This window comes from Brienomyrus brachyistius, chromosome 23, assembly GCF_023856365.1.
Source record: "Brienomyrus brachyistius isolate T26 chromosome 23, BBRACH_0.4, whole genome shotgun sequence".
Taxonomy (NCBI): domain Eukaryota; kingdom Metazoa; phylum Chordata; class Actinopteri; order Osteoglossiformes; family Mormyridae; genus Brienomyrus; species Brienomyrus brachyistius.
The window spans coordinates 17,356,226-17,383,240 of record NC_064555.1 but is presented as its reverse complement, the minus strand read 5'-3'; the positions used below and the strand labels follow the sequence as shown (position 1 = coordinate 17,383,240).

Below are 27,015 nucleotides of genomic sequence, written 5' to 3'. Positions count from 1 at the left end.
CAGAAACACTGTAAACCAAACACTGCTGCCTGTTATACACTGCACACAGAAGCACTTCTCCAAAGATAATCACTATTGCCCATCTCCACATAGCAAAAGCACCGTTGCCATTTTTGAACAGTGTATTTTTGGAGAAATATTCTAAAACAAGCCAATGAATCAGATAGATGAGGGTAAGGAAGTAGAGCAGGCATGAGAGCTGATCCTTACGTGTGCAAGCAGACGCCGGACTGTCCAGCGGCGTCCGGTAATGGCCTTTCTCACACACGCAGAGCACAGAGCCTTCCTCTTCGGTGATGCTGTGCCGAGGGCATGGGAAGCACTCCTGCTGCTGGGATGACATCTTGTACGAGCCGGGAGGGCAGGCTGAAAGAGAGGAGGGGGTCACACTCAGACTAACAGGCCATAGAACGTTGCTAAAACTATTCAGCGAGGCCAGAGGAGAGTGAGACCCCAATAACTTTAGCTGTGGTGAATATCGCACTGATGTACCTGAAGGTGAGAATGTAGCGACACTGACATCACTAAGCAAGGTCAGGGGAAAGTAATAGTGAAATTCCTGCTGGTTAGACACAGTAACACTGCTGGGTAGCTCAGATAATACATAGGAGATATACTAAAAAATACTGAAAACTGAGAAGAGAAGCGTATGGTAATGATATCACTAATAAAGAAAGACGAGGGGGGAAAGAAACAGATATCTCCAAGAGGAACAGAAAAGAGCGTTATTAATTTGGTACCGAAGCCTAGAACAGCATCCCTCAGAGCAGGCAGATACGTACTGGAAGTGATATAAGCATCAAAGCGAGGGTTCCGGACTAAAAACACCAAAATGACAGTATTACATAGAACAGGCCAGAGGAACACTGGAATGTTCCGGCACAGAGCCTCGACACCACAAACTAGGGAAGGCAGCTGGCATTGTGCACTCCCCCACTGGCAGCTCTGAAATAAAGCCAACCTGACCTTATAACCCCAACTCCTTCCCAGTAATGGATGTGAATAACCCTCCTTCAATTAATCAATTTAGTAATCCAAATTAATTGCTTTGCTTGGAAGAATGGCACTGCTGCTGAGATCATGGCACCAACCGCCCCCCCACGCCTGTAACAGCCCATCGATGGCCGGGTTCTGTCCTCACAAGACTTTATGAAAACCCGCTAGCGCCTTCACCCCCCCCCCCTCCCCCAGGCTGGCAGACAGCTCTGTGGGATGATGTACCCTGGGCTGAAACCCCGGCGACCCTCGCGGCCAGAACACCGCATGTGTCCTGTCTGTAGAAGCGGAGCCGGAATGCTGAGGGAACATTCCGCAGGGTGAACTTGGACTTCCCCAAGTTCTCTCTGCCTGTTCTTTTAGGTGTTTGTTTCTGTTTCTCTGACACTGACGTGGGAATGAGGAAGCGGAGGTGAGGAGCAGAAGTTCCATCTGTGAAGAGTTTCAGCTGCGGGTTCCAAGGACTCCCCCAGGGAACGAGCCTTCCTGACATGAAACAGGAGGCACGGATCAAAACCCACGTTCACGTCGCTTCAAACAACTTCAATTTCTCCAACAACCATTATCGTGTTGCTAAGCTTTTACCGTATAATAAAAGATAATGGGTCTGCCAGCCAGCTAAAGGCTAATCGCTCTCTGTTATGCATTTAATTAGCTTCAGAAATGGCAGGAACAGGAAAGACACCCGCCTCGCACCCAGGCGATGTGCAGCTATGCAAGCCACGAAGACGCTGCATGCAAAGGGGACGAGGCGACAACACACAGGTGCCACAGGTCTCTGGCGGCAGTCAAAAACGCATCACTACAGTCGCCAACCCCCCAGTCCTGCCAGTTCTCTCACTTTATCAGACTTATCCAGTCCCTGAACTGTTTTCTCATAACTGAGCCAAACTCACGTACATCCATAAATCATGGGGCACTTTATACCGTAAATGCAAGCAATAAATTGTTTCTGTGTGCTTCTGACAGAAGGTATTAATGAATATTAATAATTCCAGAGAGGTTTGCTTCGTGGGGGAGGGGGGGGGGGGGGGAGTGACCCAAACAGCCTTCATTATTTCAGGCTGTAATTCGGCGCCGCCTTTTTCCCAAATGTCAGCGCGGCGGTGCAGGTCGGCGCGGGAAGGGGGAAAAAGAGAGGGAAAAGAATCAATAATTCATGACATCATATTCAGATCGCTGACTTCATGCTGTTAATTCTAATTTATGAAAGGCCTGCTAACGAATGAAATAAATCCACATTAACGGGCCGGTGAAAGGTCCAGCTTGGAGACGCTGCCCAGTGTCGCATGACGGCGGACGGCCCGCTCGCCCGAATCACTCAAGTGCTTCATTATTAACTTACATTTCTAACATTAAAAAGCCACTCTTGGAGCACCTCAGGGGACAGAGACCAGTCCGGGGGCTAAACAGGAGCAGTGACAGGGCCCTTACGCCTGTGTCACCTCCCTCCATCCCAGCACTCCTTAGTCCGAGGCCAGCCCCCCAGGAACAAGCCTGCGACCTCAGCACGAGCCACGTGATTTGGTCCAGCCAATCAGCTTGCCCCTCTCCTTCCCCTCTGTGCACGTCCTTGGCTCTCCCCTGCCCTCCCCCATGAGGACTCCCTTTCAGCTGCCTACCCTCCGTCACTACGCTGTCGCCGTCACCTCCGAAAGCTGCCATTCTTCTGGCCACTGTTCTAGCTGAATGCTGGCTGTTTTCTGTTGGCTTTGTCCTCCATCATTCATTCTCTCCTTTCACGGTCCCTCACTCCTTCCTTAACCAGTGTGTCTGCCTTCTCTTCATATAAAGGCAGTAATTTGATTTTGGAAGTGAGACCGTGGCTTTGGGCGGCTGCCCGCCTTCCATGCCCCAGGATATCTCGAGGTGTGTCTATGGGACTTGCCACCATTGCCACTCCTGGATTTTGTTTGCTGTTTGGCAGGCTGAGGTTTCTGGCAGTAAACTAAGCCCAGAGCTGCAAGGTTTCCCCAAACCAGCACTTCTGGGCTGCATGTACAGTACTGTAATTCAGTTAATCTTCAGGCAAGTTGCTTCACCAGCCTCTGAAGATTAACAACACATAGTTGATCTCAGAGCAGCTCCTGGCATACTGTTAGAGGGCAGAGTTTCTGTATTTATTTAATTTTGTGGCTATACACCAGTGGCATGCACAGCGAACTACACAAAGGATTCACCATCATGGTCATCAGTGGACTACACTGTGGAGTCACCTTCACGGTCATCAGTGGACTACACAGAGGAGTCACCGTCACGGTCATCAGTGGACTACACTGTGGAGTCACCGTCACGGTCATCAGTGGACTACACTGTGGAGTCACCGTCACGGTCATCAGTGGACTACACTGTGGAGTCACCATCACGGTCATCAGTGGACTACACTGTGGAGTCACCCTCACGGTCATCAGTGGACTACACTGTGGAGTCACCTTCACGGTCATCAGTGGACTACACTGTGGAGTCACCGTCACGGTCATCAGTGGACTACACTGTGGAGTCACCGTCACGGTCATCAGTGGACTACACTGTGGAGTCACCGTCACGGTCATCAGTGGACTACACAGAGGAGTCACCGTCACGGTCATCAGTGGACTACACAGAGGAGTCACCGTCACGGTCATCAGTGGACTACACAGAGGAGTCATCCTCACGGTCATCAGTGGACTACACAGAGGAGTCACCGTCACTGTCATCAGTGGACTACACAGAGGAGTCATCATCATCCTCCAGGAACCACCCAGAGGAGTCATTCATACAGCCATAAGCACTGGCTGGTCCCAGGTCCTAGGAGCCATACTAAGAAGCCTCTACACAGACCCCTGATGAATTCCAGCGCTCGTACAGTAAATCACCCGCTTGTCCATCAGCGTTCACTGCCCGCCTCACTGCTTTAACGGCGATACAGTCTGCTGGGCACGTCTCCTGAGAACACCCCCCCCAGTGAGCGAGGAGCACATGGGGGGACCTTACAGCATTGCCATAATCATCACGGCACACGGGGAAGGATCTGCTGCAAAGCGACCATCACTGGCCAACAAGGGGGCCTTCCATTTGTGCACATTTGTGGAGTCCTGCTCACTAGTGTCCCCCACTGCGCACACACACCTGCACTGCACCAGGGTGTCTGACTGTGTGCAGTGTGCGTTACTGTTAGCGGCAGACTTAGGAGCTGGAGCTTCACTGCTGGCTTCTCCTGGCACCAGGACAGCCTGCAATTTCCCAGCCACCCCCCACGAAACGCGTCTCAGCATATCAATTCACACATAGCACCACCCCGACCCCACCACTAACCCAGCCCCCACTAAACAGAATAAAATACACCCTTCATTTGCATCGGAACCACAAGCGGCACCATGAGGGTAGGTGTGTAGGTGCGTGCGTGCAAGTGAGCGAGCGAGCATGCATCCACGTGTGAAGCACTTTGCTTGCATTTAAATGTCAAAGGCATTTAGTGCTGCTTTGGAGGGCCGGCCGATGAAGCTCAGCGAGCTCGGGCGGCGCCAGCTAACGGCTTAAAACGGCTGCGGCCTAGCCGGAACATTCCGGGCACAGACACAACCAGCTGCTGAATATCTCAGGCGCATGAGCAACAGAGCAGCCTGGCTTACCAATGGTGCCTTCACCCGAGTTACTTCAGTGGTGGAAAACCTAATTAGGTGTCTACTGCAATAATATTTAAATGACCCCCCCCCCCCCCCAAAGGCAGGCTGCCCCCTCCGGTGTCTGACAAATAACCTAAATAACCGTGACCCATAACATTATGGGATTTTTTTTCCTCCATGTCAGTCAGCTTCCCAGTGGGACTCTATTAAAGAGGTAGCATGTGGCTCTTTGAATTAGGATGCTGTGCATGCAATAAGAAGGTCGCTGGTTCAAATCCCGGTAAGCAGAGCAGCCATATCGCCAGTGGACCCTTGAGCGAGGCCCTTAGCCCCCTGAAATGCTCCTGGGGCCAGATAAATAGCTGACCCTGGGCTCAGAGCCCAAGCATCACTCTCACCTGTGTGTGTCGCATAGGAGAAAGCTGTGAGAAAACTGAAGCATTGCAATACACTCAACTTATACAAATGACACCCACCACCATGGCGGAAAAAAAAATTAGGGATGGGTCGATCCACATTTTTTCAGTTCCGGTCCCGATTCCGATCCAGTACTGCCAATATTGAAACAGATTGCGATACAACTGCTCTTTTTACTTTGATAGTTTAATACACTAAATATATAATGTATACTTTCTATACTAAGAATATTTTAAAACTAGTAAATACAGATAAAAAAATTTAACGTATGCCAAAAAAAGATTAATTAGGCTACTAGAAACATACATAACGTGCTGTTCCATCTCGTTTGTACATCTTGTTTTAAGCGTTTTTTGAGGTGTTTGCAGTTCAGTTAAAATATCTTCTGAGAGAGAATACGCAACTGGCGAACGCTTAAAATGCTCCACAGCGTGGGGAATCACTTCTGTATCACAAACTGTAGAGAGTGTGGAAAACAGCCCAATGTAGCAAATCCCAAATCATCCGTTGCTTTTTTCATATTACTCGCATTGCACAATTGCGTGCACTTTGTTTAGTGGGATTTTCCACTAAACGCTACTCCCACCTTTCAGAACTTTGTTTTCACAAAGATTGCATATCGCTGTGCTACTAGTTGTTGTTAAAAGCGTAAAATACTTCCAGATTGTCAATTGTCTGATGTTGTTACGCTCCCCCTACTGTGAAGGGTATGAGTATGACGTCACAGCAGGCGTAAGTCACTGCGCTCACACCAGCTGAGTGGCAGCCTTAGTGTTCAGCTTGAATGCCGCAAAACACACGTCTAAAACGTGAAAGAGCTGGTCGTGTGATTGATTGTACAGAGAGATTTAACACGAGATAGGAATGATCTTCTTAGAGTAGATAGAGAATATCGGATCAGTGCATCTCTAAAAAAAACACACTCGTGATTTTCCACTGAACTCCTCAGTATTTCCCCATGTAATCGATACATTTATATTCACATGTCTGAGGGCAAAGATGAAAAAAATGCCAGAAATGTTGACATTACATTGGGGACAAAATGTGACAACTGAAGGTCATAAAATATCCCGTTATGTGAGAATTTGCATAGTTATCATGCAGAGGAATCAATTGTGAATTAAAATTTCAAATATTTCCTCATCTCCAAATAACACGGGGCCATTTAAGCAAAAAAAAAATGTGCAATAAAAAACTGTAAAGCATTTAGCAATCAATCCTGCATATATAGCAGTCTCTCATTCCAGCAAAAGGGCTGTTGTCATTTTAACTGGGGGGGGGGGGGGCGTTTCACTGCAGTCCCCTGAGGGGTGTGACCCTGTAGCTGCAAGTACAAAGGCTGCTTGCACATCTGTTAAGAAGGTGGTTTCTTGCGAGCGCTCTGCAGGAGAGAGACCCGCACGACGCCCAGGGGACGAGGCCCAGCGACCCGAATCTGACGCATAGCCGACCACCCCCCCATCCGAATGGCCAGCCCTAAATCTCGAGTGCAAGCCTTATGGCTCCCAGTCAGACACTAATCTTCGGAACGTCCTTTTAGAGAAAATCAAGGTCAATAAACCAACGGCGTCGATAGACCTATAACAACATCAGCAAGGTGACCCCCAGTGGAGAAAGCAGGGACAAGCACATGACAGCCCTTCGACCCCCAGACACCTATGTGTTTAATTACAGCCCACCCCCCCCTCCATGAGCATTACAGTGACTCCTAATCAGCAGCCCGCAGGTCTGGCCTGCAGTTAGGCTCATTCACTCGCTCATCGGCCCACGGAGATCAGACAGGGACAATTAGCAGCGTTTGTCAGGCCGGCTGCTGAATCTGAGATGAGGCAGCGGCACAATCAGGCCGGCGATTAAACCATGGAGATAACGCGCCTTGTGACCTTGTTGTGTAATTAAGGCCCCTTTCTCAGCTACTTCTCCCACTTTTTCATGTTTTAATTAAGAGACACGCTATCGCCGCGTGTGTCCGTGTGCAGTACCCCTCCCCCCGTCCTCCCTCCCCCCTCCCATTTTAACCCAAGTACAGCATGAGGATTTCAGGTCCGCACCAGGAGGACAGGGCCACTCTGACATTGTACTCAAGGTTAAGGAGGAGCACACTGCATGGCGCTCTCCAGAAAGGTCCGTGAAGGGAAGGGCAGATTCTGTGGAGCGTTAAGTACAACAGGCTGAGGTCGACGAGGAAAATAATGGGTATTTGCAGATTATGTTCCTTAACAACCTACAACTCACCAGCTGTACGGCTATGCCTATATTTAATGCTGTATAACAGAAGTACTCAAATCTAACGCCCCTTGGTCTGCAAAACTTACCACCACTCCCACCCCCCAACATGGCTGATAACATCTGGAATTTGGATCTTGGGGAAAAATTATTGACTACCCCTGTTTTACAATAAAAATGAAATTCTCTTTGGTTAAAGCAAGCGTAGAACACATGGACAAGGCTACTCATTGAGGCCGCGAACGCTTTTAAACCAAGATGGTGCTTGTATTGATTGTTTATTGCCATTTTATCTAATGGTATTTGTATTCTGTATTGTAAAATTTGCTAGCAACATGGCAAGTAATCGTTTAACCAGGTTAACCCCAGGTGCTGCAGGCAGACTCATCTCTCCCAGCAGCAGCGGCAGACAGAGGACCAGCACGAGGCTCATAAAAGCAGCTCCAAACAAAGCCGGCACTTCTCCTTCCCTGTACCACTAGTAGCCCTCATTACCATCTGAGAATTGTGCCCCCCAAGAAAATGGCATTTTATTGGTCAGCCCAGACCCCCGACTCAAAAACAATCAGGCAGCAGGGGGAGCTGATGGGTCCAGTGACGGCCTGCCCACATGAAAGCGAAAGCTTGGCGTTGCTTTCCTGGCAGGACTGTGCTAATCTGTCCCAGCACTAGGAGGCTCTCTGCCACAACCGTCAAATGGCTCAGGCGGGGTTTGGCCTGGATTTCAGGCGTAAGGCCGTCTGCGCTTAGGAGGAGCACTGACAGCCTGGGCATCGCGCTCCGTCCCCACACCCTCTGCCCCACGCGCTCCGTCCCCACACCCTCTGCCCCACGCGCTCCGTCCCCAAACACCCTCTGCCCCACGCGCTCCGTCCCCACACCCTCTGCCCCACGCGCTCCGTCCCCACACCCTCTGCCCCACGCGCTCAGTCCCCACACCCTCTGCCCCACGCGCTCAGTCCCCACACCCTCTGCCCCACGCGCTCAGTCCCCACACCCTCTGCCCCACGCGCTCCGTCCCCACACCCTCCGTCCCCACACCCTCTGCCCCACGCGCTCCGTCCCCACACCCTCTGCCCCACGCGCTCCGTCCCCACACCCTCTACCCCACGAACTCCATCCACACACAATCTACCCCACGCGCTCCGTCCCAACACCCTCTACCCCACGCGCTCCATCCACACACAATCTACCCCACGCGCTCCGTCCCCACACCCTCTGCCCCACGCGCTCCGTCCCCACACCCTCTGCCCCACGCGCTCCGTCCCCACACCCTCTGCCCCACGCGCTCCGTCCCCACACCCTCTACCCCACGAACTCCATCCACACACAATCTACCCCACGCGCTCCGTCCCAACACCCTCTACCCCACGCGCTCCATCCACACACAATCTACCCCACGCGCTCCGTCCCCACACCCTCTGCCCCACGCGCTCCGTCCCCACACCCTCTGCCCCACGCGCTCCGTCCCCACACCCTCTGCCCCACGCGCTCCGTCCCCACACCCTCTGCCCCACGCGCTCCATCCACACACAATCTACCCCACGCGCTCCGTCCCCACACCCTCTGCCCCACGCGCTCCGTCCCCACACCCTCTGCCCCACGCGCTCCGTCCCCACACCCTCTGCCCCACGCGCTCCGTCCCAACACCCTCTACCCCACGCACTCCATCCACACACAATCTACCCCACGCGCTCCGTCCCCACACCCTCTGCCCCACGCGCTCCGTCCCCACACCCTCTGCCCCACGCGCTCCGTCCCCACACCCTCTGCCCCACGCGCTCCGTCCCCACACCCTCTGCCCCACGCGCTCCGTCCCCACACCCTCTGTCCCACGCGCTCCGTCCCAACACCCTCTGCCCCACGCGCTCCGTCCCCACAACCTCTACCCTACACCCTCTGTCCCAGTGTTCCTCAAACCAATCCCTAGGGACCCCCAAAAGGTTCACGGTTTGCTTCCTCCTCTGAATGCGTCTGAGAATTCCTGATGACTGGTTTGAGAAGCACTGCTCTACCCCACGCCCTCCGTCCCCACAACCTCTGCCCCACGTGCTCTGTCCTCACATCCTCTTTCTCCCTGCAATCTTATCTCCACCCTTCCTCTCTCTCCACCGTTCTGATGCTCCTGTCCTCCAAAGCTGCCCATTTACTGCTGCCCAACTTCTCCCAGCCTGCTGACCAGAGGGCATTTCGCACCTCCTCAGGGGTCGGGTTAGGCACTCTTTTCCGCGCTGTCGGAGGCTCAAAGGCCCGCCTCCCACGCAGCACAACCCGCACACGCATCAAACGCCGGTGCTCCGATCGATCTCCTCATTCCCCCTGCAGCTGCTGCGCTCACAAACAGGCTTAAGAGGAAGGTCACGGGTTTAAGTCCCAGAAAGAGCCCTGCTACTGCACCGTCTCGGCAAGGCGCCAGCATGCAGATACAAACACGCGTGTAAGTTTCACAAAAGGACAAAATCATAAGCGCCATTTAACCTTAAGCTCGCATACTTTCATAATGAATATTCTGAATAGTTATGATTTCATGCAATTAAATGTGCAGATTAATGAAAATCTGGCTGCTGCATAAGTTTCATTATAACACCATCAAATCAAACATATGGAAGCTCAAGAATTAGCATAAAGAGCAGAAACATTTCTGCTCTTCCTACAAAAGTCTCCTGTGTGGGGGAGCAGGACTTGAGTGAGTGAGGAGGTCACTGAGGCTGTCTGTCTGTCTGTCTGTCTGTCTGTCTGTCTGTCTGTCTGTCTGTCTGTCTGTCTGTCTGTCTGTCTGTCTGTCTGTCTGTCTGTCTGTCTGTCTGTCTGTCTGTCTGTCTGTCTGTCTGTCTGTCTGTCTGTCTGTCTGTCTGTCTGTCTGTCTGTCTGTCTGTGGGTGCGTGTGTGTATCACTTAAAACTGCATAGTGCAGACTGCTTTTCCCCACTCTCTCTACCCCACACGCTCCATCCCCACACACAGACTACATCAGAAGTTTTATAGTATCTATACATACCTGCTGTACAGCACTAATGCCGAGACAAACTGAGAGGGGTCTATGCAGACCAGAAATGGCCAGGTTGCACACCCCGGGCGTCCCTCTCAGGCTCATCTTCAGCATCACTTATGAACCAGAGGAAGGTTCTCCACCTGTCATGCCCATCCATTCTCCTGAATTGTTTAGAAACCCCCCACGGTCAGGCCAGACCACAGGCAAAAGCAGACTGTCCACAGAGACCTGGGAGGCAGGGTAAGGCACACTTCACACACACACACACACACACACACACACACACACACACACACACACACACAGATACATGCAAAAACAATGTAACCCAAGATGCAAATATGTTAAATGTCATTTCTTGCCTAATTTGGTATATATCAGCAGCACGCAGGTCTAGCAGGATCCAAAGAGAGTAGAGAAACAAACAGGAGGTCGTGTGTGCGGGTCACGTGTGCGGGTCACATGTGCAGCCCACCTGGGTCATACCCCGTTATGCTAAAGAGCGACCAGCAGCTACAGGCTCAGCCAGCTGGCACCACGCCAACCAACGGGCACAACAAACAATCGACAGCTTGTTCCATACAGAGAAATGCTGAAGGGCGAGGGGGGCAGGCCCAGAACACACAACCCTCTGTAACGGAGCCCTAACAACACTGCTGAAGGGCGAGGAGGGGGGGAGGCCTAGAACACACCCCCCGCTGTGATGGCGCCCTGCTGATGCTGGTCAAGGGCGGCTGGCGCTGTGTGGTTTATGCCGTGCGGTTGATGTGACTAGCACAGTGCGCACAAGGTTACATGCTCAACACCATGGTTAAGAGTGTGTGGTCAGGGGTTAGACCTAGAACACACACCCAGCTGTGATGGCACCCCAACGACACCGCTGAAGGGTGGGGGTGGGGAGGTTAGGCCTAGAACACACAGCCTGCTGTAACGGGGCCCTAACGACACTGCTGAAGGGTGGCGGTGGGGAGGTTAGGCCTAGAACACACAGCTTGCTGTAACGGGGCCCTAACAACACTGTTAACATCACAGCTGACAACAGCTAACAGCACATGCATCACAGCAGTACCGCTGCTAGCCGGATGCTACTTGATAGTAGTGCTACTAACATAGCTGCCCTTTACACTAGCCATGTGAACGTCCTGTGCAGTGTGGTCCTCACCTTCATCTCCTTCAGAAACTCTACCAGCTCCACAGTTGGCACTGCGTGAGTAACAGTGTGCGGTCAATGTGACCGTCACTGTCTGCTCAAATTACGGGCTGGAAGCCATACAGACAATAAGACCACCGATGCGTGGTTCATTCCATGCGGTCGATGGGACCGACACTTTCTGCTCAAGATTACGGGCTCAACCCCACATGGATGATACAGCTTGTGCTGTGTGGTTCATGCCGTGCGGTCAATACGGCTGGCACTGTGTGGTTCATGCCGTGCGGTCGATACGGCTGGCACTGTGTGGTTCATGCCGTGCGGTCGATATGACTGGCACAGTGCGCTCAAGGTTACGTGCTCAACACCATATGCAACAGTGTGTGGTCAACATTCTGTGGTTTGTTCCTCCAGCATTGTGGTGAGGCTCTAACATGGTAGGATTACACCTGGCAGTGCTCACACACTGACATACACAGATGTGTGCACGCACACACACACACACACACACACACACACACACACACACACACACACACACACACACACACACACACACACACAAGCAGGGCCAGCAAAGTAAAATAAGAACACATATTGCTGATCTTCCTTCTCTCTGCTTTTCTGTCTCAGAATCTATGCTATACAGGTAAGTAAATAAAGGACTGGATTTCAGCCATAAGTCTGCGCCGATCTGCGTAGAGGACAGCGTGGAGGGAGCCCCACTAAGGTAGGAACCCGCCCCAGTCATCAATCGGGACGAGCAGACCAACGCAGCTGGGAATGAAGCCTCAGCCTGCGCACGATGCCGCTGCCTCCTGCTATCAAAGCAGTCAATCTACACCAAATTCAGAGCCAGCGATCGATCTGGACGACTCTGGCCGGTGCAGGGCGAACACACAATCATAAGGAGAACATCACGTGGGCCTCCAGCTCGTCCACCTGAGACCGGAGACATTTCTATGAAGCTGGGAGAGGTGGCACTACGCCACCCCACTGGTTCCCACAGAGAGATATCTGCACATCTCTCTGTCTCTCTCTATCCACACATCTCTCTCTTCGTCCTTGTTCCAGCCAGTGAATAATTAAATTAGAACAGGAGCAGAAGTACATATACACACACTCATAAACAAACGTGTACGAACCGACATTCATACACACAAGGATGAACAAGAACTCCCATGTACACACGCACAAACACACAAAGAGCACACGCACACCCATACACACACTCGTAAACAAATGTGTACAAACCGACATGCATACACACAAGGATGAACAAAAAACTTCCATGCATGCGCACACACACGCACACACACGCACGCACATTCGTGTACAAACCGACATGCACGCACAAACATACACATGCATGCAGAGAGCATATGCAGGGCTCCCAGTTAATGGGCTCCAAGCCCTAAAGCCCACGTCTCTCCTCAGAGGTCCAGCATGTCACGGCCGAAAACAAACAGATCAACGGCGTCCAACGCTGGCCCGACTGGCAGCGCAGCAGGAAACAAGCCCTTGCCGGATGTCAGTGCCTGAGCCTCTGCCACACGTCTGGCAGCCTGGCCCACCACAGTCCGCAGGTCCTCTGAAAACCAGCAGCCCCCACGGCTGACGTCCAAGCTCTCCCAAAAACACAGATGAACAACTGCTGGCAATACACAGACTTGCTGAAGAAGGCCCCACAAATGACATGCACGATGTGTAAAAGACAGGGGACACGGGGTAAAAGACAGGGGACACGGGGTAAAAGACAGGGGACACGGGACAAAAGACAGGGGACATTAGGCAAAAGACAGGGGACACGGGACAAAAGACAGGGGACACGGGGTAAAAGACAGGGGACATCAGGCAAAAGACAGGGGGCATGGGGTAAAAGACAGGGGGCACGGGGTAAAACACAGAGGACACGGGACAAAAGACAAGGCATGGGGTACTGGACAGGGGACATCAGGCAAAAGATAGGGGACACGGGGTACTGGACCAGCAGGCAAAGCGCTGTAGGGGAACGGGTCTGCACCAGTCCCCCAGTTTGGTGACTGTGGTAACATTTCCTGTACAGTGGCTTGAGCGGAGACATCTAAATCCAGGACGGGGGGGGCTGGTATGGGGCACTTGAAACAGACAAACCTGAGAGATACTGACCAGCTCAGACAAGCAGACGGACACAGGCTGGGCCCGGCAAAAGGGATTACAGCCCTGACAAGAATCAGGTACACAGACGGAGAGTACAATCCAGGCACAGCGGGGGGGAGGCATAGAGGTTGCACTGGTCTGTTACATGAGCAAGATCTATCAGTAATCATCACATTATTAATCAGTAACAATGAGGCTCCTTTATTTCTTTATGTTAGCTCAGTGTTTCATCTCTGTAGTACATGTCCATTTGATACGGACTTCTGAGCAGAAGGTCACTGGGTCAGGTCCTCACTCCTGTAGCCTCATGCAGGACACGGAACCAGAACATCATCAGCATGAGAAACCTCGCTCTGCTTGTGTCGCCTGAGCTGACAGCCAATAAGAGGGTTTCCTCCTAACAAGGTCAGGTCAGTGTCTGCGTGTCCCCAGTAGGGTCACGATCACAGAGGACAGAAGCGGAAATCCGACTCTGCACACCCTGTGGTACTCATTTCAGGCAGAAGGATTGATATCCAGCTCCCACAGATTTAACGCCAGTCGATAGGCTGGTATCACACAAAGGACTTTGCAGGATGAACCGCGTATTGATGCAGTGACAAGGAGCAGAATTGACTGCCATTCTCTTCATCCAGTGCCCCTTCTAGCTGTCATGACCAAAAAAAAAAACAACGACAAAGAAAATAGCAGCAGGTCCAGTGGGTATAGCCCAAGCAACCATTGTCACGGGGCAGCATCGTCAGAAAAGCCCAGAGATAAAAGAGCAATTTCTTTTAATGGTAATCTGTGCACTTGTCTTTTGTGCACAGCAGAAGCCTGGGAGAAATCCCACACACTCTGATGCTCCAGGAGATACCTCCATTGTGCCCTCAGAGACAACATTTCGATCTGAGAGCATCTTCACCGACTCGAGACGTTATCTGTCAGAGAACAATAAACTTATCTCACGGATCACTGCGGTGTCGCTGCCTATAAATACCGACATTTGAGAGCACAAGCGTGCTTGTTTACAGACTTTTGTGACCTTTTTTATTTCTTCGCCGTTTGTTTCCATTGACAAGTCCTTTTGCTGTAGGACTGCAGTGAGGAGAACGTGCCCACCGCAGATCATTGACTATGGTGCTTCCTGCACAGAGCTGGAAACCTCAACCCCCCCACAATAAGATTACCTGTAACAAAGAACATACCATGGTCGATAATCTACAAGACGCTCATTCACCTCTCTATTCATTCTACTGTATATAAGTACTTAAAGCCTGAGCATGCTCGACAGCTCTGATTGGCTGCAAGGGGCACCCTGAAGACATGTGACTGCTGAGCTGGCCAATTATATTGATCCAGAAGCAGGAAACAAAGGGGTTTCCTGGCAACGACTTTGCAAAAAAACAGCAGCCCAGTTCTCCTCAAAAAAGCAGTTATGATTCAGTGATCCAGACACACACACACACACACACACACACACACACGCACGCACGCACGCACGCACACTCACACAGGCCAGTGCTCCGCATGTACATGTACTCACACACATAAACGGGGCCGCACACACACACCGGCACTGAGTAACACACCCCTCCACACAGACCCATAAATGATCAGCCACACCAGCAGAACTTCATCACAGACACCTGTGAGCCCAAAGACTACCATGCCACCTACATGTGTGCCTTTCCTGTTCCTTCCCAGATCTGCACTGATGTCAGCATCTGTACAGCACAAAGGTTATTCCTGTGGACACGAGGAAAAGAAAGCTGACAAAATGAAACTGGAAAATGGGAGGGAGCCGGGTGCAGGTTTGGGAAGGCTGCCTGCACAGTGTCACCGTAACCTGCAGGCAGCGTCACCACAACCCGCCTGCTCAGTGTCACCGTAACCTGCAGGCAGCGTCACCACAACCCGCCTGCTCAGTGTCACCCTGAAGTACCAAAAGTCTGATCCCAGGTGTGGTGGAAAAGCACCCAGACAGGAGCACAGCGCCTCTCTCAGCACCCGGACCGTCACATACCTGCCGGAGGTGTGATTGGATGCACTCACCACACAGTCTGGAGAGAGTACCGTCTTCCTCTCCCAATCCCAGTGTAAAGAACAAGAAGGCCACTCCCCGGCTACGCCACCTGCTGGCCAGGGCCACGCACCGGGGATTCCATGTGTCATTTCCTGAACTGCAGAACTCCTCACCCAGCGTGAGATTCAGAACTTTTAATGGGAAAAGTCGAGTCCTTATAACCTGTCCAAAGAGCGCTACTCCCATCACGGCGAGCTCCAGTAGAACTCCGCCGCTGTCACGCACCGGAGAGCGCGCCGGTGTCGTCCTCAAAAACCCCCCCAGCCGCCCTGCCTCTCCAAATTCTGCTTTGCTGACCTCCGGAGGGGACAGATTGCCACTGATCACCCGGAAAGTGAATCTGAGAGGAGAGGAAGAGGCGCACAGGAGCCAGAGCGACAACCCCCACAGGCACCGGTTCAGGATTTATGTGCCATCTCCCCCCCCCCCCCCCCCCCCCACCCCACCCCAGCACCTCATTCCTCAAACTCGCACTCAACACCTGCAGAGCAGGGGGCTCAGTAGACCCCAGGAGCCCTGTTATGTCATGGGAAAGCTGAATTAGCTAAGTGATACACTGGGTACAAATCATATTCCAAATCGGACGACAGCCTCAGCTAAGAGGCTGTAATAATAGTAATAACAGAGCAGAGCGGAGATCGCAGCAACTCGGCATTAATGCGGCAGTTATACGCGGCTGAGCGGATGAATGGATGGACAGACACATGGGGGGGAGACCGGAGATGTGACGACATCCCAGTCCAGATAAAGCACCTTTAAGCAGCTCCACAAATGCGCTCAATAAAGCGGTCAAGTGAGATGCAGCTGGATCACGGCTGCAGTGCCACCGATCTGCAGTTTAAAGGCAGTCAGTGACCAGTGACACACAGCGAGCGCGTCAGCCTTATGGACACCGTACGCGCCACTAAATTTCACTTTGAGCATGCACCTCCAGGAGAAGCCAGGGTGGAGCGAGCATGGCGGAATCGGACGCTCGGGGGGGGGCATACACACTTTACGCCCATTTTCAGCTAGCCCCCCATTCAGCTATACGTGGGGGTCACCTGATCAGCCGGCACTCACCCCATAACTTACATGGCAGCATGGATAAAACAGGGACATGCAGGAGGAGGCCGGCACATGCAGCCTTGGCAGACGCTTAGCCTTTTAGGTCACCATGAGGAATCCACCTTCTCTCCTTAACAGGCAATGAGGCTAGCAGCTCATAACGCATCCAGACCCGCAGGGACTGACACACACCCCCGGCCCGGGGAGGAGCAGGCGGAACCGTGTCCCTGATGGCTTCCAGTAGCTGCACTATGCAGATCTGTGGAGCATCCAAAGCAGAGGCAGACTGAGATGTTGCAATGGTGCGGGGAAAAGCGTCGATAGCCGACTGAACTTGCGTGGAACGGGGAGCTTCGACCGGCGCGTGGCAAACTCCTTCAGCGGAGGAGGCGTAATGAACACAACGAAGCAGTGCCCGGACACGAGCCCGAGAGACACTACAGGCCCTACAGGGACGGTGGGCAGCTCTTTCACACATCGATCGTTGTATCTGCCGGACTGTTTATCTCCCCGTGTCTCTCTCTCAAGCGCAGGTGCCTGTTTTTTACTGAAATTTTGATAGCTGTTGGTTGGCACTGAAAGCAGCTCTTAAGCCGGGGACACTGGAGCGACTGTAACTTCACACAAAATGAGGGGTGCGGGGGGGGGGTGTTGGCCTATTGGCTTCCACACCCCGCATTATCGACTGGTGCCAGTGGGAGGCACAGGAAGCAGATGTTCTAATTGGCTTCTTGATGCATAGAAACTGGATTCCGGGGCCATGCCATGGGTCCGAATCGATCCCCCTCACTCCCTACATCCTCAAGGTTGCCCACCCGCCCCAGCACCGCAATCAGGCCATCGTACGGGTCATGGGGGGGAGGGAACTGGTGTCTCTGCAAGCGAACCACTCTGAATGTCTGAGGCCGTTTTGTTTGGGCGCAAAATGGGCTATGACATGGGGTCACCAGCTAACAGAGTCTAACGTACATCTCCCTCCCAGCTCCCAACACACCCGAGCCAGACATTCTGCGTTCCTGACTGGTTGAGAGCTGAGAGGCAGAAAAAATGTGGCCAGTCTGGGGATCCCTTGAGAACCAGGCTGAGAAACTGTCATAGGTGACGAAGCACTCGATTTGGGAGAAACGACACACTTATACACACGGTAAAAGGCCCTGCTAGTCTCCAAGCAGAAGCATTAGAGAGAGAGTTCAACCAGCACGCGGCGCCCCACCCCCCGGCGCAGCATCAATGGAAGACAATGACAAGAGTCACCCCCATGTGACATTCGCAACAGCACCTCTCAGCGCACACCTACATGCCAATCGCACAATTAATGGGCTTTCTGCAAAAACGTGGAAGAAGCAGACTCTCTGTCAGCCCCGAGGGAATCTCTACACCTCCCCGGAGAGAATCGGCCAGCTCCAGAGCAGCTTCAGCAAATTCCTCATTCTGCAAATATGTGCCCCGCCCCCTCCTGTACTCTTTGGGGAAGCGTATCTCCTGCCAGGGAACGTTATTAAAATGAGAACGGCCACATTTCACGAAAAAACAGCAGCTAACCCCCTGACGAGCTCCGCCTCCTGCCCACAGCAGCACCTATGCAATCAGAGGTGCGGGTGCCGGACTGTTTTACTGCGTGTTTGTGTAATTCACACGCGTGTGTGCTTTTAAGATTACCGCATTAGGGCCGGTAATCACATCTCACATTGCGGTCGAGGAATGTGAGATGAGATCCTGGGGACGGCCCCGCCAGCGCGTGCTCGGAGCACCCGGCACCATCTCCTGATAACATGCAAATGGTGGCCCGTGAAGGTCAGAGCCGCCTGTTCCACCTCGCCGTCAAGGGTAATATATTCCGGCAGGGCTGGAATTTACAGTCTTCAAGCTCACATGAGGCCTTATCTGAGGTGTCAAAGGGAATTGATTCTCCTGCTCCAAAGCGTCACCGAAAATGTATTCCCCCCAGTGGTGACGTCTGTCTGTGAGGGGGGAAGGAACAATTCAATGCTAGTACACAGCATCCTAGCCGAATCCTGCCGGAACCCTGCAGACCCGGTGAAAGGGGGGGGTGGTGGGACATGCTTTGCCAGAAGTTTCTTCTTTTGCAGAGTGGTGCTAGATGAGAGACCAATGCAGCTTTAAAAGTTTATTGGCGACATCTTAACTCAAATCGAAATGTATTGGAAGATCTATTTTACATGGGCAGAACATTCAAAGGACACTAAGCCCCCAGCAGGCAACCTAGACTAAAATCCCCTCCCCCCAGTGGACGTGAGTGGTGGCTGAGTCCAACTGGGCCCCCCTGGATCCTTACTGCATCACTTTGAGGCTGGGTTCCACTTAACCGTGGGCTGATAACATTCACTCTGCACTTCCTTCCCCGACTCTGACAGCTCGGCTCCAGCAACTGGCGAACGACATGCGTACCTGCCGTCCTGCAGCATGGAAGAAAGCTAGCAATAAAGGGTGCCGATCTGCAGCAGCAGTCCCTCTCTCCAGCGAGGCTGAGAGCTCGCATCAAAAGGTGCCGATCTGCAGCAGCAGTCCCTTTCTCCATTGAGGCTGAGAGCTCGCATCAAAAGGTGCCAATCTGCAGCAGCAGTCCCTCTCTGCAGCGAGGCCGAGAACTCGCATCAAAAGGCGCTGATCTGCAGCGATAGTCCCTCTCTGCAGCATGGACGAGAGCATGCATTAAAAGGGGCCTTTCTGCAGCAGCGGTCTCTCTCTGCAGCAACGCAGAGAGCTCGCATTAAAAGGCGCTAATCTGCAGCGCCGGTTCCTCTCTGCAGCGAGGCCGAGAGCTCACATTAAAAGGCTCTGATCTGCAGCGCCGATCTGTCTCTACAATGTGAATGAAAACTGACATTAAAAGGTGCCGATCTGCAGCAGCGGTCTCTCTCTGCAGCATGGACGAGAGCTTGCATTAAAAGGCACCAATCTGCAGCAGCGGTCTGTCTCTGCAGCATGGACGAGAGCCCCCATTGAAAGACCCCAATTTGCAACAGCGGTCTCTCTGCTATGGGAGAGGCCAGTTTATCAATAACACGGTGGGCGTCGGTTTATAATCCATAGCTGGTCATCTAATGCAAGCCGAGAAATAACAGCAAAAGAAAGGTGATGCTTCAAAACCAAACAGACAATAAGGAAAAGGAGATAACCATCAATAACTGACAGGTGTCACAGCCCTGACGTGCACGTAATAAACCGTGGGCCCTCTGCAGGACTGACCGTTCCACACTGGCCAGGGAAAGTTCTCCGGATGAGCAGAGAAGGAAAAAGCAGAAAGCCAGCATCAGCGCCTCGGAGGGGCCGAGACTCACAGCAGGTGAAACATCACCCTGGGCGTCTGTAATGCCACCATCCCCCTGCTCCGGACCACCCCCCCAAGCTACATAAACGCGATAGAAAGTGATGTGTGTTCCGGTGTTTTAGCCGTAATCAATGCCCATCGTGGGCCTCTGCGTCATCTGCCCAGAATGGGCAGGTAATAACAGACGCAGGTAGAAACGAACGACGAGCTTTGCTAACAGCGCTATCAAGAATGATGCGTATTGCTACATTTACAGGTTCTCAGTCCAGTGACCAGGCCCAAATAGAAGCAGCACACCAACGCACATGGCTTACTTAACCAGTCCACAGGGGGGCGCCGTGGAGGCCGCTGTGCTCGGACACTGATTTCTAATGGCCAGACTCTCCATGGTTGCATGACCATGTCAACCGGTGAGGCCCCACAACCTTGGTACCCCGGCACTAACAGACAGCAGCCTCTGGACTCTCCGCCTCGCTCAGGGACACAGGTGCCCCGTGGGGGTGCGCTGTCACCAGCTCCATAAACACACCATGACCATCGGCCCGTATCCATGGCTAGGAAAAATAAATAAGGCTGAGGAGGATAGAGGAGCCATCGAGGTGTGTGCGTGAGATCTATCATCCTCAACGTAATCACCCTCCATGCGTGTGCTTTCAGACGGCCATACTTTCCCTCTGGATTTATAGTGCACGTTCCGCAGCGCTGTGACATCACCGTGACACCATCATGTCACCAGGAGGGTCTCCGGGCAGCCAGGTCTGCTCTGAGTCCGTCTGCCTCTATCTGCAGGGCAGAGAGTGCACCTCACATCCGCCTTGCGGCTGGAGACTCAGGTGCGGCTGTTTGTGCTGCTGATTAGTCTCTGCTCTCCCTCGCTGCCTGGATAAATTGCTGTGTTCTGCTTCATTTCTGCGCCGGGACAGTGGACCGTGACCCAGAAGCCGATCCCAGCAGGCAGCCCGGCCATTTAGTCTATTTCACCCCAGACGCCCCATTTCTGTCTGCTGAATCGGCTTTTCTGGTTTCCTGTTTAGGGCTGCCCTGTGGTGACCCCTCCCCTGCTTACCTGCAAAGGAGGGCCCCGCCCTGCACCTGCCCCTCCCCTTCCGCTGGCCAGCTACTGTCATGCCACACACTTTCTCCTTACCGGTCTCTCTGACCAATAGTGTCTGAAGACTGCTGTACCCTCGCACACACACACAGTTCATATATTCCTATCACTTTGGGGACCATCCATTCTATTTCTAATCCTAACAAGAACAACTTAGCCAGCCCTATCTTTAACCATAAGTAACCAAATAAAATACAAGACTGACATTGTTTGTATCACTGCAATGAAAAAAAACTTTTTTATAAAATCAAGTTTCCCCTTATGGAGACTGAAAATGTCAAAATAACAGGTCTTTGATCCTGTTATGACCCTCCTGCAAACTCCCACTCCCTTGACAGCACAGGGGATGAGGTTTCTCTCAGGCCTGACCCTCCTGCATTTCACCCAGTGTGGCAAACTCCCACTCCCTTGACAGCACAAGGGATGGGGTTCCTCTCAGGCCTGACCCTCCTGCATTTCCCTGAAAGCACAGGGGAGTCCATGTCCCGACTCAGAGGAGGCACAGATGAGTACATTACAGCTCTCGGCACTGGCTGGGACACAAGCTCGCCGTCTCCAGGGCACACAAGAGATAAGGAGGCTTGTTGCATAGGGAGGGGTCTACAGGTAGAGGATGGGTAAGGGAGACGAGGAAGAGGAGGAGAACAAAAAGAGGAAGAGTAACATCAGGGAGACCCAAACAACTAGTCAAGCCAGCAGGAACAATGAAATGGGACTGAGCATAAGCAACCTCCCCTCCAGGGTTAGAGTCCCTTCCCAGGGGCCTGGGCAATGCATGTGAGGGGGCCCGCATAAAGGGCAGGCAGCACAGGGAACGGGGCCACTGAGCACGAACGAGGACAGGGGCCTCCCTCCTCGCGCTGGCAGGGAACGGCCTGCCTATAATTAAAGCACAGCAAGCCATGTCGTCACCTTTAATTAAAAAGGCGGGAAGGCGGCCGGCCTGGCAGTGCGGCATGGGGGTCGGAACACCCCCCCATGCGCCGCCGCCGCCGGGGAGTTGCACATATGGCGGTGAGGCTCCAAGGCAGGATGCAGAGTGTAAAATGCTCCACACGTGGTTACAAATGAGAACGAGCAGGTGAAAACACTCATTTCACACATGCTTCTGCAGCACCCCCCCCACCGCAAGAGAGGCGTCACAGGACAGCCTGACTCCGATGAGACAGATGTCTACCACTCAGACTGATACCAGCGAGCTTCATGCTCTCTCTCTCTCTCTCTCTCTCTCTCTCCTTCACTCTCTCCCCATTCTCTCTCTCCACTTCTCCCCCTCCATCCTTTCTCTTTCTCCCCCTTCCTCCCTCTCTCTCTCCCTTTTCCTCTCTCTCTCCCTCATTCCCTCTTTCCCGCTCCAGTGCCCAGCTCTAGATTCCAGGACAGAGGACGGACCCGGTGTTTCCTGACGAACCAGATGCACTGTCATGCCACCCAGACTTCAAGGTAAACCTAATCACACCCTCAAAGAAGAACAAACCAAACCCAGAGCGGAAACACAGCTCTCTGATCCCGTCATCAGCCAACCAATAACACCGGAGCGCTCTGCCGCATCATGTCACCATAAAGGGGAATGGTGAGACACGGCCAGTAGGAGGCGGCGAGAAGCTGGGAGCAGCAGCCTGGGGTGAGTGTATGCAAGGGGCATATGACTCAGCACACATTAACGGGCTCTATAGGGTCACTGGCTCCGCCCCCCTGGCCTCTCATTTCAGCGGATGGAACAACCTGCATTTACAAAGTGCCGATTTCGCAACCTGTGATCCAGGGGGGGTTTATCGAAACGCATGGGCAGACAGCCCCACACTCATACATACTCAGAGACCTACTACAGAAAGCAGACACGCACACACACACATACACACACACATACTTGCACAACACACACAGCATTGTAGCACAGAATGTAGCACAGAATGCATGTGACCTCCTGTTACCAAGCAAATGACAATTATGATAATCAGGGAATGACTGTCACCCCAGCACTACCAAAGCCAAAGCACTACAGCACACCGACACACTAGCGGCCAGCAAGGGCTCAAAAAGGCAAAGTTATCAAGAAATCAAGTTGTCACCTGGTTCTTGAATTATCATCTTGTGGTTTCCGACTGACCAATTGCCTTAGACTCTGTAAAAAGGCCAGTATCACACACAAATTAGTAGGAGGTTGAGAACGCTGTTCGTGATACATCTGCTGCATCAGAGAGCATCACTTGGAGATGAACTCCTCCTTCTCAAAGAGAAATCTTCTGGTCTAGTTCGTTACATTAAGGGTGCAAAAGCGGAGCGTAAAGAGTCTGACTGAGTGACAAGCACCTAAGCTGCCAGGCGCAGACAGACAGACTCCTACACGTGTAGTTAGACACACGAGCCGTGTACGCTGGCCTCCGCAGGGAGGGAGCAGTCTGAGTCCTGTCTAATGCCACAGTTTAGCGGAGCATTACCGCTGATCGATAGCGACACAGCTCGGGAGAGACTGGCCTGCTGCCGCATATGCATGTCACCACGGTGGAGGCAGCCCTAACACAGAAAGGGGGGAGAGCATGGGAGGCAGGGGGCGATAGAAGGGGAGAGAGAGAGACAGATAAAGCTGGAGAGAGAGAGGGAGAGCGGGGGAAAAACAAAGAGAGAGGGAGAGAAAGAGGGATAGAGCAGGACAGAGAGAGAGAGAGGGAAAGCGGGGGAGAGATGGGGAGAGAGGGAGAGAAAAAGGGATAGAGCAGGAGAGAGAGAGAGAGCGGAGGAGAGAGGGAGAAAAAGAGGGATAGAGCAGGAGAGAGAAAGGGAGAGAAAGAGACAGAGGTGGAGAGGGATAAATCAGGAGGGAGAGAGAGAGGGAGAGGACAGCAGGAGGAGAGATGAGGAGAGAGGGAGAAGTAGAGGTGAAGAAAGGCATAAGCAGGAGAGAGGGGGGGAAGCAGGGAAAGATGGGGAAAGAGGAAGGGAGAAGGAAACACAGATAGAAAGAGGGGGAAATAAAGGGAGAGAGACATACAGTGGCAGATCTGAAGAGAGGGAAAGAGGGACAGAGGAAGGATGAAGAGGGGGGAGAGTGAGGGATAAAGTGGCAGAGACATGGAGAGAGGGAGAGAGACAGGAATAGAGGGGTGCTGGTGCTGCTGTGGCTGCAGGCCCCCCCAAGCCCTCCCAGCGGTCCAATCCATCCATCACATCATCCCCCGAGACTGAAATGAAGTCTCAAGCCAAGCAACAGCGTAATAATACAGAGATGAATGTCACTTAATCCAGCTCCTAATGAGGCTATCTGAGGACAACGCAGTGGTCAGAAACACGGGGCCCAGCGCAGCGAGTACTGCGAGCTACTGGACAGAGGCGCCGACCGGGGGGCCTGAGTGAAAAGGTGATGTGTGTTCAGGGGTCAGGGGCACCTGCATGTTCAGGGTGTGTGGGGGGTGGTCAGGGGTGGCCATGTGTTCAGTATGTGGGGTTGGGGGCGATCATGGGCAGCCGCGTGTTCAGGGGGGTGTGGGGGGGGGGGGCGATCATGGGCGGCCACGTGTTCAGGGGGGTGTGGGGCGATCATGGGCAGCCGTGTGTTCAGGGGGGTGTGGGGGGGGGCGATCATGGGCAGCCGTGTGTTCAGGGGGGTGTGGGGGGGGCGATCATGGGCAGCCGTGTGTTCAGGGGGGTGTGGGGGGGGGCGATCATGGGCAGCCGCGTGTTCAGGGGGGTGTGGGGGGGGGCGATCATGGGCAGCCGCGTGTTCAGGGGGGTGTGGGGGGGGCGATCATGGGCAGCCGCGTGTTCAGGGGGGTGTGGGGGGGGGGGGGCGATCATGGGCAGCCGTGTGTTCAGGGGGGTGTGGGGGGGGCGATCATGGGCAGCCACGTGTTCAGGGGGTGTGGGGGGGGCGATCATGGGCAGCCACGTGTTCAGGGGGTGTGGGGGGGAGGCAGTCAGGGGCAGCTGTGTTTGTCATTCCTGTGTGAAGCCTGTCCATCGCCCACCGTTTCCCTCTGTAATCCAGTGTGTGGGCGACACACTGTGGGTTTTAATTCCTACCTTCTCCTCCTGTACAGTGAGCAGGTGTCTGTGTGCGTCAGCCTGTAATGCCTGTAATGACCACTCAGCCACGCTGCTTCCCTTTTCCCACGACAACACCCCCCACAGCCCTAGCAGAGTAGCAACCAAGGATCTCCACTGCGAGTTCAGTGCCCCCCCCGGACCCTGATCCTGCCACGTCACAGGGGGGCCATATCTGAGCAGGACGACGGGCAGTGACGATGTCATTCATGCTGCAAACTGGAGCAGCATCTTTATCAGAGAAACTAAATTATGCTCAGTATCTGCCGCATAACTGCTATATCCAGCACTTTCCACAAACGAGGCCCTTACCCTCGCAGCTGCTGTGGCCCTCCTCGAACCCAGCGCTGCAGCTGCACTTTCCGATGGGGACGAGCCACTCGCCCTCGGCGCTGCAGTGCATCCTGGGAGCACTGTCGGGGTCCACCTCCGAGTTGTTGACACAGACGCCACGCACTTCGACCAGCGTGGCGAACGCTGCCTCCGCCACCGTATCGGGGAACACGGCCAGGCTCTGCACGGTGGACGGGCAGCGCTTGTAGTACACGCGAACAGCCACCAGGGCCACACAGGCGCCCACGTCCTGGAAGGCCAAGTGGAAGCCGCGCCGGCTGAGCTGCCAGATCTCCCGCACCTCCGTGTTGAGTTTCATCTTTCGCTCGCCCAAGTCGCCCTGTGTAAAGCTCTCGTCGGCGGCGATGGTGTCGATCTTGGTGTAGCGGTCCTCGCGGGTCACCTGACCCAGGTCCAGGTCAGACTCGGCATACAGCAGGTTGAAGGTCTCCTTGCAGGTGCCGGCCACCCCCGGGATGCTGTTGCAGTCACGCAGCGTAAACTGCAGCTCAATGAAGATGCGCTGGCCACCCTGGCGCCTGATCCAACCCGTCTGCAGCCAGTTGTTCTGGTTGGGCTCCATCACGTTGCACACCTGGTACGTCCTGATGGGCTTGTACTTCTCGTCCACACCGCTGATCTCTTCCCACTGACAGATGGAGGGAGGAGGAGGACAGGAGGGAAAAAGGGGAGAAACGCAGAGATGGAGAGAGAAGGGCGGACGGGGAGTCGCAATGACGGAAGGATGGAGAGAGAGGAAAGGCATCAGGAGGAGAAATGCAGTGAGAGAGGGAAGAGGGGATGGGGAGTCATGGTAATGAGAGGATAGAGGGAGAGGAAAGAGGTCAGGAGGAGAAATGCAGCAAAATGTGAAAAGCCACAAGAATCTGAGGTTAAATAGATAGTAGTGCGAAGAGGCCGAACCACGGGATGGATGGAGGACAGGAGGTAAAGGGTTCAGACCAGCAGAGACATGGGGACGTCACACTTTATTCTGGAAGGAGCATGTGATGGTTTGCATCTCACACAAGTGCCTCTACGGAGACAACAGGAATTTCAGGAAGACCTTCAGGTGGGTTATTAGTAGCATGCGGCACTTGTGGGGGGGGGGGTGCCCCACAGGAGGCGCCTGTCTCTACAGGAGGCGAGGGTACGTGTAGGCTGCCCCCGCACCGAAAGCAAAAGCTCACAGCTGCAGTCACAGCAGCTGGGGAATTCGGCGTCCTGAATTTAATCAGCACCGCGTCCTGAATTAAGAAGGCAAATAAATAACAGCTTGCAGAAAGTGAAAAAGCGCGGCAGCAGCAGGTCCACAGTATAATGGGAGCAGCGGCGTGGCCGATACGTAAAGGAGGGGCGCAATGGAACCGCATGGTTATCCACCTGCAGCCCTCTGATCCAGATCGGGGGTGCTTTCTGTCCCGAGCTCTGACATCCACTGTATGATCTATGATGCAATCCCAGGGATTACCTCGGCTGTTCATTAACGCCATGGGTGTATCTGGGAGGGGAGGGGTCTGGGCTTATCCCGGGGGGAGGACGCGCTGGAACTGAGCCCAAGCCATTAAGTGGGTCGGCTCTCGGCTGCAAGGTCACACGAC

At 53.5% G+C, this 27,015-nt stretch overlaps 1 protein-coding gene across 6 annotated transcripts in view; it reads right to left on the bottom strand.

Annotated features, from left to right (window-relative positions):
- Window positions 1–27,015, bottom strand: part of LOC125719396 (ephrin type-A receptor 10-like) — a 69,282-nt gene that overhangs the window by 25,773 nt on the left and 16,494 nt on the right. For 5 of the 6 annotated variants that reach the window (XR_007385074.1, XM_048994117.1, XM_048994118.1 and 2 more), the window contains exons 3-4: window positions 25,394–26,063; window positions 211–366 (exon numbers count right to left, since the gene is read on the bottom strand). Coding sequence is in view for 5 of the 6 variants with exons in the window: in XM_048994117.1 (XP_048850074.1) it covers window positions 211–366; window positions 25,394–26,063 (826 nt within the window). In the remaining variant the exon portion in view is untranslated. Of the gene's footprint in view, window positions 1–210; window positions 367–23,112; window positions 23,166–25,393; window positions 26,064–27,015 lie in introns of those variants that run through there. The other variant, XM_048994119.1, reaches the window with a different exon arrangement.